General features: G+C 46.1%; 1 protein-coding gene and 1 pseudogene across 3 annotated transcripts in view; one reads left to right on the top strand and one right to left on the bottom strand.

Annotated features, from left to right (window-relative positions):
• The window catches only part of TCP11L1 (t-complex 11 like 1), a 34,019-nt gene extending 27,030 nt beyond the window's left edge, over positions 1 to 6,989 (top strand). For all 3 annotated transcript variants that reach the window (XM_054437603.2, XM_054437602.2, XM_054437604.2), the window contains 2 exons: positions 2,091 to 2,263; positions 5,896 to 6,989. In XM_054437603.2, the coding sequence (XP_054293578.1) occupies positions 2,091 to 2,263; positions 5,896 to 6,098 (376 nt within the window). In that variant the 3' untranslated portion in view covers positions 6,099 to 6,989. The remainder of the gene's footprint in view (positions 1 to 2,090; positions 2,264 to 5,895) is intronic.
• A 1,966-nt stretch (positions 6,990 to 8,955) lies between these two features.
• On the bottom strand, positions 8,956 to 12,501 carry LOC129008612 (phosphatidylinositol N-acetylglucosaminyltransferase subunit C-like; annotated as a pseudogene).
• Positions 12,502 to 13,827: the final 1,326 nt, after the last annotated feature.

Genomic DNA, 13,827 nt, shown 5'->3' with positions numbered 1-13,827 from the left:
CTCGGTGTTGAGTGCCATCAACTCATTTATTCTCCCTATGCAGGGAGCAGAATGCTGTCTGACCCCTTCCTTCTTTAATGGGGTTGTCTTTGTCTCCTGACCTCCAAGTTTCTTGTGTTTGATGTTTGTTGAGTGCTTTATTCCTCTCCCAAAGCCATTCACATGTATTAAACTCTTACTGGAGCTTATGAAGAAACTGAAACCCAGAGACATTAATTGGGACAAAAATGTTTGTGACTAGGACCCGCAGTAAGAAATGCATTTTCCATTGTGACCTAGTACACACTTAACACAGAAACGAAAACCTCTTACAATGGAACTGACCCTGTGTTTAATGCAGCCTGATACTTTCTACTCTATTCTTATTCCATTAAAAAAAATATTGGTTGCTACCCACTGAATTGCTTTCATAACCAACTAACAGTGAAAAGCAGAGCCCTAGAGGAAGGTCATGAGAGAAACCAACTATATTCCTGCAGAGCTGCATGTATGTGGTTGAAGTGTTCTGCCCTTGCATGTTCCCTGTAGGCGTTCTATGCTCAGTGTAATGCATCATTTTCTTACCCAGCACGAGTCTGCATCTGCACGCCTGCAGGCTTCAGTGACCGCTCCTACCATGGAGTCATGTTGGGTGACTTCTATGGTTTCCAGCCTATAGAACATCTTTTGAGTGGTTCTAAGTAAATGCTCTATCTGACAAGGTCCAATTCGAGACTCCTTCAAGGGAAGTACCCCCTAAACATTCTTATCCTTACAAAATGGAGGAACTTTACTGCTGAATTTTCACAAAGCAAGGGTGTGTTCAGTGCAGTGTGGGGCGTGTCCATAAGTTGTGACTAGGGGCTCAACAGTTTTGACAGTCAAACTAGTTTGGTGAGAGGCCAGGAAACTGCTCAGCTGAGGGCCTAGCCTGAGGCCTTTGCACAGGTGCAGCTCTGGGCTGTCACCTAGGTCCCCTGCCTGGAGAACTACTCGGTCAAAGCTCCCGCTGAGGGGGGTACCCAGGTCAGCACTTTCTTGGGAGCCCAGCCTTGCACTCCCATATCTTCCCTGGCCCTCCAGGGGTGGGCACAGAGCTGGTGCCAATGGTGAGTGCCAGGGCTTGCTCCCGTGCCCCCCAGTAATTCTACATACAAAGGATCTAGACCCAGAACAGAGGCAGTTACCTTCTCACAGCATGCCTGCCAGCATGGGGGCTCCCCACAGGCACCCTGGGAGAGCCTGGGGCACCCAGAGTATCCAGGTACTTTTTTTTTAACTTTAGGATTTCACTTTTCGTTATTCTTTTATTTTTTAAAAAATTTTTAATTTTCAAATTTTTTTTAATTTTTTTGAGATGGAGTTTCACTCTTGTTGCCCAGGCTGGAGTGCAGTGACGTGATCTCGGCTCACTGCAACCTCCGTTTCCTGCGTTCAAGTGATTCTCCTACCACAGTCTCCCGAGTAGCTGGGATTACAGGCACCTGCCACCATGCCCAGCTAATCTTTTTGTAGTTTTAGTAGAGATGGGGTTTCACCATGTTGGCCAGGCTGGTCTTGAACTCCTGACCTCGAACTCCTGATCCATCTGCCTTGGCCTCCCAAAGTTCTGGGATTATAGGCGTGAGCCACCGAGCCCGGCCTCTTTATTCTTTTAAAGTTAGTTAATACATGTGCATGTTTCAAAAATCAAAAGGTACAAAAGGGCATCCAGTGAAGAGTTTCTCTCTCCCTCTTGTCCCACAGCTACCAAATGCCTGCTTTCTTGTGTATTCCTCCAGAGGTATATCGAGATATTCTGAGGTCATTCCAGGCTGATTTTATCACACAGAGGCTAGCAGGAAGTTGTGCTTTGGGTCGTTGGTCCTGGTATATATACTCTGAGCCCCTGCCCTTCCCACTGTCCTTTCTAGCAGAGGGAGAGAAAGAAAGTCCCCCTGGTCAGGTATGCACAGCCTGAGAGGTAAGGTGGCAGGGAAAAGTGTCTCAAATTGTCCCTTGAACACACAAATCCAGTTATTGGTGCTGTCATTCTCACCCGGGTGTGGGCGGTTGGAGCCGGTTAGAGGTGTATTTTACTTATAGGCCCTTTCTCCCCTCCTCTGCCCCAGCTCCTTCCATCTGAAGGACGTCCTCACTACCATCGGGGAGAAGGTGTGCCTGGAGGTGAGCAGCTGCCTGTCCCTGTGTGGGTCCTCCCCCTTCACCATGGACAAGGAGACCGTGCTCAAGGGCCAGATCCAGGCCGTGGCCAGCCCTGATGACCCCATTCGCAGGATCATGGGTACGTTTGGGGAAGGCAGGCAGCAGGGATGTGCCCTCCGAGGGGCTGGAGGACGGGTCCCTCTGAAGAAACCTGAGGGCTTAGCTGGAGTTAAGGTGCTGATGGGTGAGGAGATGGTGTAATGAAGCACCACAGAGAGACCAGGGCCACCCAACAGACGGGTACAGGACCAGGCAGCCATCATTGTTCTAAGGGCTGCGACCTTGGAATCACTCTCCTGGGTTCACAAGCAGTGTCCCAGGGCTTCCGTGCAGCTTGGGCGTGTAACTTGACACTCGAGTTTCCTCATTTCTAAAGCAGGAATAAGGGCAGCAACCTCACAAGGTCACTGCAGGGACTCCCTGGGATGAGAAGGTGAAGCACTTTCTGTAGTGCCTGGCAGCGCATAGTAAGTGCTCAGTAAATAGGAGCTGTTACGAAAAGAGCTGAATAGTAAAATGAAGATGTTATTTAAAAATACTATTAAAATATTATTAAATATTAGTATGTAATGCTATTAACATGTCAAATATAATAAAACTGTTAAAATGGTAATATTAATATATTGCTATTTAAAATTTATAATAAACTTGTATTAAAATATTTTAATGCATATTGTATAAAGTATTTAAAATATTCTACAATATTAGCTATTAGTTATCACAGCAATGGCTTTATGAAAAATTCTGTTAATTAGCTTGATTTAATCATTTTGTAGTATATACATATATTTGAAACATCATGCTGTATACTGTGAATACATAGTTTTGTTTGTTTGTTTGTTTTTGAGACAGGGTTTCACTCTGTCTTCCAGACTGGAGTGCAATGGTGCGATCTCGGCTCACTGTACTCCACCTCTGCGCTCCACCTCCCAGGCTCAAGCAGTCCTCTCACCTCAGACTCCCAAGTAGCTGGGACTACAGGCATGCACCACCACACTCAGCTAATTTTTTGTATATTTTGTAAAGATGGGGTTTTGCCAGGTTGGCCAGGCTGGTCTCAAATTCCTGGACTTAAGTGATCCACCTGCCTCAGCCTCCCAAATTGCGGGGGTTAACAGGCACGAACCACTGCACCCAGCCAAGATTTATACTCACAACCTTGGTAGGGAGGCAGGAAAGTGCCTGTAAGTAGACCTGTGGCCATGAAGTTGCTACTCATCCTGCTGCCTGGGTTGTTTCGTAATAGCCAGTTATCGACAGATTGAAAACCAGCCCTTAAGGGGAGGATCACTTAAAACCAGGAGTTCGAGACTATCTGGGCAGCATAGTGAGACCCCATCTCTACAAAAAATTAAAAAAAAAAATAAAGTTAGCCAGGTTAGTGACATGCATCTGTAGTCCTTGCTACTCGGGAGGCTGAGGCAGGAGGATCACTTGAGCCCAGGAGTTTGAGGCTGCAGTGAGCTATGATTTCACCACTGCACTCTAGCCTGGGTTACAGAGCAAGACCCTGTTTCTAAAAGAAAGAAAGAAAAGAAAAACCAGTCTTTGGGTAGGAACAATACAAAGATTTCTACTTCGGTGAGGCTGCCAGCCCTGGGAACCTTAGAGAACCAAACTAAAGAATAAGGGTGCTGAGCACAGTGGCTCATGCCTATAATTCCAACATTTTGGAAGGGCGAGCCGGGCAGATCACCTGAGATTGGGAGTTCGAGACCAGCCTGACCAACATGTAGAAACTCTGCCTTTTCTAAAAATACAAAATTAGCCAGGCATGGTGGTGCATGCCTGTGATCCTAGCTACTTGGGAGGCTGAGGCAGGAGAATCGCTTGAACCTGAGAGGTGGAGATTGCGGTGAGCCGAGATTGCGCCATTGCACTCCAGCCTGGGCAATAAGAGCAAAAGTCTGTCTGAAAAAAAAAAAAAAAAAAAAGAATAAGAGTGACAGGGCCAGGTGTGATGACTCATGCCTGTAATCCCAGCATTTGGGAGGCCAAGGTGGGCAAATTACCTGAGGTCAGGAGTTTGAGACCAGCCTGGCCAACATGGTGAAACCCCATCTCTACGAAAAATACAAAAGTTTCCTGGGCATGGTGGCATGTGCCTGTAGTCCCAGCTACTTGGAAGGCTGAGGCAGGAGAATCACTTGAACCCGGGAGGTGGGGGTTGCAGTGAGCCTAGATCACGCCACTGCACTCCAGCCTGGGAGACAAGAGGGAGACTCCATCTCAAAAAAGAAAAAAAAAAAAAAAAAAAAGAAGAAGGGTGATAGGGCCGGGTGCAGTGGCTCACGCCTGTAGTTCAGCACTTTGGGAGGCCGGGGTGGACAGATCATTTGAGGTCAGGAGTTCAAGACCAGCCTGGGCAACATGGTGAAACCCTGCATCTACTAATAATACAAAAATTAGCTGGGCATGGTAGCATGCACCTGTAATCCCAGCTACTCAGGAGGCAGAGGGAGGAGAATTGCTTGAACTTGGGAGGCAGAGGTTGTAGTGAGCTGAGATTGTGCCACTGCACTGCAGCGTGGGCGACAGAGTGAAACTGTGTCTCGAAAAAAAAAAAAAAAAAAAAAGAGTAAGGGTGATAGGCCCTGTCCTGTCAGCAGTTCTGTCTGTGTTGTGAGGCTCAGAAGGGTATAAGTTATTTGCACCTGAGAGGATTCCCCAGGCAGGAGGCAAGGCATGTAGTTTGAAAAAGTCTATTCCATATAAATGTCTATTGTTTTTGTGATAAAATCTGCAAGAAGTGTGGCTTGATCAAATCTTTTTTCATGAGGATACACAGGAGTACAAAAGCATTGTGAAGGGGAATGGACTGGAAAAGCATCAACCTCAATTATTCCTCCAAGTAGGACAAGTTTACAAATGCCCATGACTTCCATGCAGGCATCAGAGAAGGAAGCACGAGCCACTTTCATGGAGGCTTAGTAGGAAAAAAGTCTTTTTTGAACCTGTAATTCCTGCTTTATTCTTCCACCTTTTTATGTGATCGTCAGCGATGGCTAACAATGGTCTCAGCATGTGTTGCTCCTCTGAGAGCAGAGCATGTCTCCAGTCTTCCTTCACTCACTCATGCATTCATTCGTTTTTTTTTTTTTTTTTGAGACAGAGTCTGGCTCTGTCGCCCAGGCTGGAGTGCGATGGCATGATCTCAGCTCACTGTAACCTCCACCTCCTGGGTTCAAGTGATTCTCGTGCCTCAGGCTCCCAAGTAGCTGGGACAACAGGTGCGTGCCACCACACCTGGCTAATTTTTGTATTTTTAGTAGAGACAGGGCTTCACCACATTGGCCAGGCTGGTCTCGAACTCTTGACCTCAGGTGACCCGCCCACCTCAGCCTCCCAAAGTGCTGGGATTACAGGCGTGAGCCACCGCACCCGGCCACTCATGCATTCATTCTTGCATTCCAAGTGTGTTTGAGCTTCTGGGAGGTGGGTCTCATGCCAGGCACTGTGCTGAGTGCTGAGGAGACATGAACAAGATGAGCATGGCTCCTGCCTTCATGAAACTAACCATCTAGAGAGGAGAGAAAACATTATAAATGGGATGAATGTGCAGAAGTGCAAGGTGCTGTGGGTATCTGGTCTGGGAGTATTGACTGGGGACAACTTCCCCTAAGAGGTGATGGTTAAGCTAAGAACTGAGGCACAGTCAGATTTGTAAGGTGAAGGACAAGAAACAACTGACCACTTTCTTTTTTGTCACAGAATCTCGAATCCTGACCTTCTTAGAAACCTACCTTGCCTCGGGTCATCAGAAGCCATTGCCCACAGTCCCTGGGGGACTCAGTCCAGTTCAGAGAGAGCTGGAGGAAGTTGCTATTAAATTTGCTCGCCTGGTCAACTATAACAAGATGGTTTTCTGTCCCTACTACGATGCAATCCTCAGTAAGATCCTCGTCCGATCCTAACGTGTATGCACCCTACAGCAGCAGTATTACTCACTAGCCGCAGAATACCTGTTCTCAACTCTAATGTTGCATTGGAAAATGGCTATATAGTACATGTCTGTTTAACAGCACCGATTCCAAAGGGAAGAATATTGTGTATCACTGTTGAAAAGACTTGTTGAAAAATCCACTGAATTCTATTTTGAGAGATTGTATTTATGAGTGCAAGTTTACAAATCAAAGGAGCATTTTGTTCTCGAGTTTTACAGGTAACACTCAGCTGTGTCTCCACTCCTCCCCCATCATGTCCTTCCAAGGAGGCTGGGACCTGTCTCTTCTGCAATCTGGGTAGTTCTTTCAGATGCCCTGTGCTGAACTGACAGCCATCCAAGTGCAAAAGAGACCAAGCCATGGCCTCATCTCCTGCCCTCCCTCAGACAGCCTTGTCCCTCACCCCTCCCTTCCAATATTTTTGTTAGAAGGGCTATATAACGTCTTATTGCCATTTTCTTCCCCTATTTATTGCTTCCTCCCTGCCTGGCCTAGCCAGGCTCCCAAGCCCTTTTTTCTAGAAGAGGAGAGTTATTTGTCTCTCTCTCTTTTTTTTTTACTTTCTTTTTTATATTTGAACATTCTTTCTTTTAACCTTCCCCCAAAGATACAGTTATTGGACTTTAAGAAGATTGTTCTTTTATACAAAATTACTCCTGCATCTGGGTGAGAGCAGTTATGACTTATGAGATCTAGTGAAAGGAAAGTCTCTGACTTTCAAGCCTGGAAAGTCAAGGAGGAAATGTTTTGAAAAATAGTTTAATGTGAACGAAGAGAAATGTCTGGAATTCTTACTGAAAAATTGACTCTGAGACAATACACAGATGTGTTGATTGAATTAAATTCTGGAATTAGATTTAACTGTTTTCAGATAAAATAGTTTGAGTTCACGAATCTTCTAGATAAGGAAGTCATAGAAAATCCCTGGTGTTTGAGCATTATTTTTCAAGGAACCTCAGTGACCAGAATTCCTGACATGTCCTCTGAGTGTGAGTGATTTGGGTCTCATAGCCGATCTGTTCTGTTTTTTTTAAGTGTACACGTGTATGTCTGCATTTTAGGGACATTATGTTAGAAGCAGAGCCGTGAAGTTGGAATGACCAACTGCCACAACAGCAAGGGGTAAGACTCTATTACTGTGCGAGTAATGCAGTAATATCGGCACCTAAAGCCTTACGGACAGGAAGCTAAGAGAAACTTAGAAGCTGGCCGGGCGCGGTGGCTCACGCCTATAATCCCAGCACTTTGGGAGGCCGAGGCAGGTGGATCACCTGAGGTCAGGAGTTTGAGACCAGCCTGGGCAACATAGTGAAACCCCATCTCTACTAAAAATACAAAAATTAGCTGGGTGTGGTGGTACGCGCCTGTAAAGCTACTTGGGAGGCTGAGGCAGGAGAAACGCTTGAACCTGGGAGGCAGAGGCTGCATTGAGCTGAGATAGCACCACTGCATTCCAGCCTGGGCAACAGAGTGAGACTCTGTCTCAGAAAGAAAAGAAAAGAAAAGAAACTTGGAAGCCATTTCAGAAAGACTCCAGGAAGGCCAGCAGCTACTCCTGCACAACCAGGGGGAAGGGCTACATTTTACTGCAAGCAGCTGTTTTCTCTGATCCTTCTTTGTAAGGAAGTGCAGTGATTTTGTGTTTTCAAGGAAGACTTGAAGAAGCAGTTGGGTAGGTATTCCAATAGGACTGATGGGGAGGAAATCAGATACTCCATGAGAAGGATATCAGACCCGGTAGAGTCAGAAATACCTTCTGCTTTCAGGATTTTTGAGATTGCTGATGGTCCCAGGGTTTATACAAGGACTTGGATCTGGCTATAGAAACTCAGGTAGAAATTACATGTATGCAGATCAGCACTGATGTTGGTTCTAATCTATAATGATGTGATAAATTAAAAAAACAAAAGAAAACAAAAAACAGGGCTGGGCATGGTGGCTTACACTATAATCCTAGTACTTTGGGATGCCAAGGCGGGAGGATCATCTGAACCCAGGATTTCAAGTCCAGCCTGGGCAACATAGTGAGATCACGTCTCTACAAAAAAATACAAAAAAAATTAGCCTGTCGTGGTGGCACACAGTCGTACTCCCAGCTACAAGCTGAGGCTGAGGCAAAAGGATCACTTGCACCCAGGAGTTCAAGGCTGCAGTGAACTATGATCGTGCCACTGTGTTCCAGCCTGGGTGACAGAGCCAGACCCTGTCTCTCCTCAACAAAAAAAGTAGAGCCAGATGTATGTTTTTGGGTCCCAGGCAGGAGACTGGAGAATCTGGGTCACTGTAATCTGGCAGACTGGCCGCATTTTGTGAGGGTACTTTTATTCATATTTATTTATTTTTGTTTGTTTGAATGTATTATTATTTTTTAATAGAAACCACATCACTTCATTTGTTACAGCGAATAATTCAAGAGGGCCCCAGAAAGCTTTTTCATCCACAGAATTACAGAAAGGATAAGCACCCTCACCACCCAAGCCTTTGGTTCATTTTTTATTTTTTCAAGACGGAGTCTTGCTCTGTCACCCAGGCTGGAGTGCGGTGGCGCGATCTCAGCTTACTGCAACCTCCGTCTCCCGGGTTCAAGCGATTCTCCTGCCTCAGCCTCCTGAATAGCTGGGATTACAGGCACGCGCCACCACGCCTGGCTAATTTTTGGATTCTTAGTAGAGACGGGGTTTCACCATGTTGGCCAGGCTGGTCTCGAACTCTTGACCTCGTGATCCATCCGCCTCGGGCCTCCCAGAGTGCTGTGATTACAGTCGTGAGCCACCGCACCTGGCCTGTCTTTAAGTTTTATACTAGTCAGGAGGCTAGTGTATCAGAATGTCCCTAATTTAGCTGAGGAACCTGGATAAGTCTTCCTTGATTTCAGCTTCATCCCAAGGCCCGTAAATGTTTTCTTTAAAAAGCTGCAGGCGAATGAGGTAAAATGGACAGAGACATGAGATAGAAATCAACAGAAGGGCAAAGAGTACGGCTCCCACAGCACTAATAGGCAGTAGGCCTTCCAAGGCTGAAAAGGCAAAAAGCAGTGTGACCACCACATAGCCCTTGGGAGTCCATGCCTTTAGTTTCTTCTGTAGCATGAGCCACAGGACAAAAATCTGGATGGCAAGTGTTACCATGATGAAGACGTGCAGGGACTGGGGAAGGCGGAAGCCAAGCATCCAGAAGCAAAGATGGCCATGTTCAAGGATAGTGTGCTGGATACAATGGATACAAAGGCATCATTGGCACCATAGTTAAAAAAGATGAGGTGGCCTACCAGCATGAAGACTGACATGGCATAGATGGTGTCAGTGCTGACAGACTCTGTCAGGGTCTTAGCACTGGTGAAAAGCCATAAGTGAAAGTAATGAAGACTAGGGCACTCTTCAGGTCAGCCCACCGGGTCCACCCACTCTTCTGCCCTTCACCTCCATCAGTGAGATCAAACAAAACATACCCAATCAGTGAAGAAGCCAGGCCAGTCCCAAAAAGCCAATGGGGGGCCAGAAGACCCTCATCCATATACCACCAGATAACCAGAAATACACAAACACTGCACAGCTGCGGGATCACCACACTGGACTCAAATACCATAGCCCAATATTGGTATTTCCGAGCATTGATGTTTTTCCAGAGCTCTTCCAGGAACCGCTGATCCACATAGTTATCAGGAAAGGGCTGTTGCTCATACAAGACCCTCTGCCACTTGGCCGGGCGCAGTGGCTCACGCCTGTAATCCCAACACTTTGGGAGGCCGAGGCAGGCGGATCACGAGGTCAGGAGATCGAGACCATCCTGGCTAACACGGTGAAACCCCGTCTCTACTAAAAATACAAAAAATTAGCCGGGCGAGGTGGCGGGTGCCTGTAGTCCCAGCTACTCGGGAGGCTGAGGCAGGAGAATGGCGTGAACCCCGGGGGGCGGAGCCTGCAATGAGCCGAGATCGCGCCACCGCACTCCAGCCTGGGCAACAGCAAGACTCCGTCTCAAAAAAAAAAAAAAAAAAAAAAGGACCCTCTGCCACTTTACCTCCTTGGTGTTAGTTACAGGTTGGGTACACATTATCCTTTCATTCAAACTCAGGCCAGTTTAATTATCCCTGTCACAGAGGTCCATATGGTTCTTGTTGATGACATTTTGAAATGAGACCTCCCTGGAAATTCCATGCCTTGGTTGATATTCTACCGACCTTTCCTTGTTTTCAAAGACAGCAATCCAGGCCAGGCCTACAATAGATGAGTTTGTCTCTGAGGCAGGATATAATACAGCCAAGTTCCTGTCTGAGAGTTCCTGGGGATGTGTGGCTGGGGGATGGTGGTTGCCTGCCTTTTTCCTTGTAAGGGAATTTTTTTTTTTTTTTTTTTTTTGAGATGGAGTCTCGCTCTGTCGCCCAGGCTGGAGTGCAGTGGCGCAATCTCGGCTCACTGCAACCTCTGCCTCCCAGGTTCACGCCATTCTCCTGCCTCAGCCTCCCAAGTAGCTGGGACTGCAGGCACCCGCCACCACGCCTGGCTAATTTTTTTGTATTTTTAGTAGAGACGGGGTTTCACCGTGTTAGCCAGGATGGTCTCGATCTCCTGACCTCGTGATCCACCCGCCTTGGCCTCCCAAAGTGCTGGGATTGTAGGCGTGAGCCACTGCGCCCTGCCATGAGGGTACTTTTAAAGAAGGTAACATCTTCCATGGTGTATTCAATGAGGTCATGTCTGGAATTGTTCCCTTGAGGTGGAGGCTGCTTTGTGGCCACTGTGCCTGGTGGTTGTATGATCCTGGGTTCCTGGGCTGAGAAGCCACAGCCTCAGAGTGTTTGGGGCCTTTTCCTCCCGCTCCAAGGCTGAAGGAGAGGAGCTTACCTCCAACTGCACAGCGCTGATCACCACTTCCTGCAGTCATTCTTCTGAATCTCAAAAACTCTTCTTTTGTAAGAGTAGATTCTTGCAAGATATTTTTCCCCTCCTGAGTTCTTACATTGCCAGAGTTCCATTTGGACAGTTTGAAATCTTGATGCATGAATAACTGGCTTCACAGACCCTTGGCCCCCCACTACCTCAGTGTCCACTGGTGGAGTTCTGCAACTGGCAAAAGTCAAGAATGAAGGAAGCAAACTTCAGAACCACAATATTCATATTGAATCATTTTGTTGTTGCTCTATGAAGATAAGCTAATTTTCTTCCTGGAATCTCATAGGATTATTACTAAGGGCCAGGGAGATCCACTTCGTTCATTTAGTCACTCAGGAAGCATTGCTAAGCATCCCCCTGTACCTTCCCCTACAGTTCTCCTTCCAAAACGAAACATCCTTTGGAGTGTGTTGTCCTCCAGAGTCGAATGGATTCTATATGCTGCATTCAGTAACAGGTTGTGGAGACAAGTGTCTTTTCCTGAAATTGCTAAGTGTATTTGGCAGTACTTTACTACTTGTGGATAGAACTGAGAGTGAGGTCAGTATCACCAAGCCTTTTGGATTTCTTCAATAGTCTCATGGATGAGTGAATGTTTAGAGTAACTGCTACTTTGTTGGCTCTTGGTTGGGATTCTCAGTCCCGGTGTTTTTAAAAATCTCATTCCGGCCGGGCGCGGTGGCTCACGCCTGTAATCCCAGCACTTCGGGAAGCTGAGGCGGGCAGATCACCTGAGGTCAGGAGTTCGAAACCAGCCTGACCAACATGGCAAAACCCGTCTCTATTAAAAATACAAAAATTAGCCGGGTGTGGTGGCACATGCCTGTAATCCCAGCTACTCGGGAGGCTGAGGCAGGAGAATCACATGAACCCTGGAGGTGGAGGTTGCAATGAGCCAAGATCACACCATTGCACTCCAGCCTGGGTGACAGAGTGAGACTCCGTCTCAAAAAAAAAAAAAAAAAAAATCTCATTCCGTCTAAAGCAAGCTACAAAATGTGATTATTTATGTCACGATATGATCCAGCCATAAATGTACTTCAGGTAAGAAGGACACTGACATGATATCTTACTGATCAAATGCAGTCGGTAGGTATATATGAACATTTTTCTCTGTGAAGAAAAGCTATTAATAAGTTTGACTTCATAGGCCTATAGTATGCACATACTAGCCAAGATTCTAAATGGATTATTCAGCAGTTCTGTTTTTGTGGAGGTGCTTATTCTCATTTCTCCAAAGCCTTAAGATTCCTGGGAATAGAGGAAATGTTGCTGCCACCAACTTTGCTGGTGAATTTCAAAGAGAATAGGTGTTTGCTGTTTGATTTCCAGTGACCTTTTGGCGAGCTCTGATTTATATGTAGAACATTTGTGTTTCTTTTCATTTTGAGGTGGTAGAGTGGAAAGACTGGGAGCTGTCAGGAAACCAAGGCTTGGATCGCCACTCTGTTACGTACCAGCTGGGGCAAATCAGGGCCCATTCCCAACTCCTTTAAAATGAAAGGACTAGACTTGGTCTTTAAGCTCCCTTCCGATTCTAACATTTGGTGGTAGCAGGATTGTGCACAAAGCTCCTGATTTAGAGAAAGATCTGGGTTTTAGTCTTTTTTCCTCTATAGCCGCCTTACCGGTTGTACAACATTGGGCCAGCCATTCTCCCCAAGGCCTCGGTATTTTCATTGTTAAATGGGAACAATCCTAATTCACACTGTTGCTGTGAGGATTACATTTGGTAATGAATGATAGAATGCTTTGTACATGGAAAAGGACTATACCTTTCTTTTTTAACTACAAAGGCAAACATGTAACCCTCTACCTGTGGACGCACATTTGCTATGGTGTTACATTCCACTGGTAGCTCCCAACCTCCCTTCATTCAAGCACATTTTACAGGCCTACAGGGAAGGTTTTCTTCCTGTCCTCTCCTAAGACTTGTTCACGTTCGTCATCTCTTCTATACTAGAGCTGCAGTCTTACATTTGCTTACTTCTTGACATCCACCCCCACCCCGGTGATTTCTCCCCATCTCCACCTCTATATTATTTGAACTAAATGAATTCATGAATGAACAAATGAGTGGATGAATGAATGGTAATGGATCATGGGCTATGAAGTCATATTTAAAGGCACTATCTCATTTAAAAACAATCTAAATAAATAACTACAATGATATTTGCAAGTGTGTATTTATATTGGATTTTGCATTATATAATTATTTTAATGGAAAGCCTTTTTAGTCATAGTATTCAAAGCAACTTCAATGGGTGGGGAAGGGGATAACCTTTAAGCCCAGGTAAGCTCTGTTTATTAAACTATCAAGTGTTCACTGGTACTTTCAGAAATAGCCAGAGTTCTACAAAATATGTGTTAAAAGTCTAAACATATAATTCTACTTAAAACTGTCCCTCATGTGGGTTTCTGTCACACCTGACTTACATTTATTGCCTACCGAACTTAAGAACCAGAACTAAGCTATAGGCCTGGTTCGATGGAGTGTCACTTTTCTTGACTTAAAAGTAACCTTAAAACAAGAGGGGCTGGGCGAGGTGGCTCATGCCTGTAATCTCAGAACTTTGGGAGGCCGAGGCAGGCAGATCATTTGAGGCCAGGAACTCTAGACCAGCCTGGGCAACACGGTGAAACCTTGTCTCTACTAAAAGTACAAAAATTAGCCAGGCGTGGTGGCATAGGCCTGTGCTCCCATCTCAGCAGGCTGAAGTGGGAGGATTGCTTGAGCCCAGGAGGCGGAGGTTGCATTCAGCCAAGATCACGCCACTGCATTCCAGCCTGGGTGACAAAGTGAGACC

Source organism: Pongo pygmaeus, chromosome 9 (genome assembly GCF_028885625.2).
Source record: "Pongo pygmaeus isolate AG05252 chromosome 9, NHGRI_mPonPyg2-v2.0_pri, whole genome shotgun sequence".
Taxonomy (NCBI): domain Eukaryota; kingdom Metazoa; phylum Chordata; class Mammalia; order Primates; family Hominidae; genus Pongo; species Pongo pygmaeus.
The sequence above is the reverse complement of the archived record's forward strand: the minus strand, read 5'-3'. Positions and strand labels throughout refer to the sequence as shown.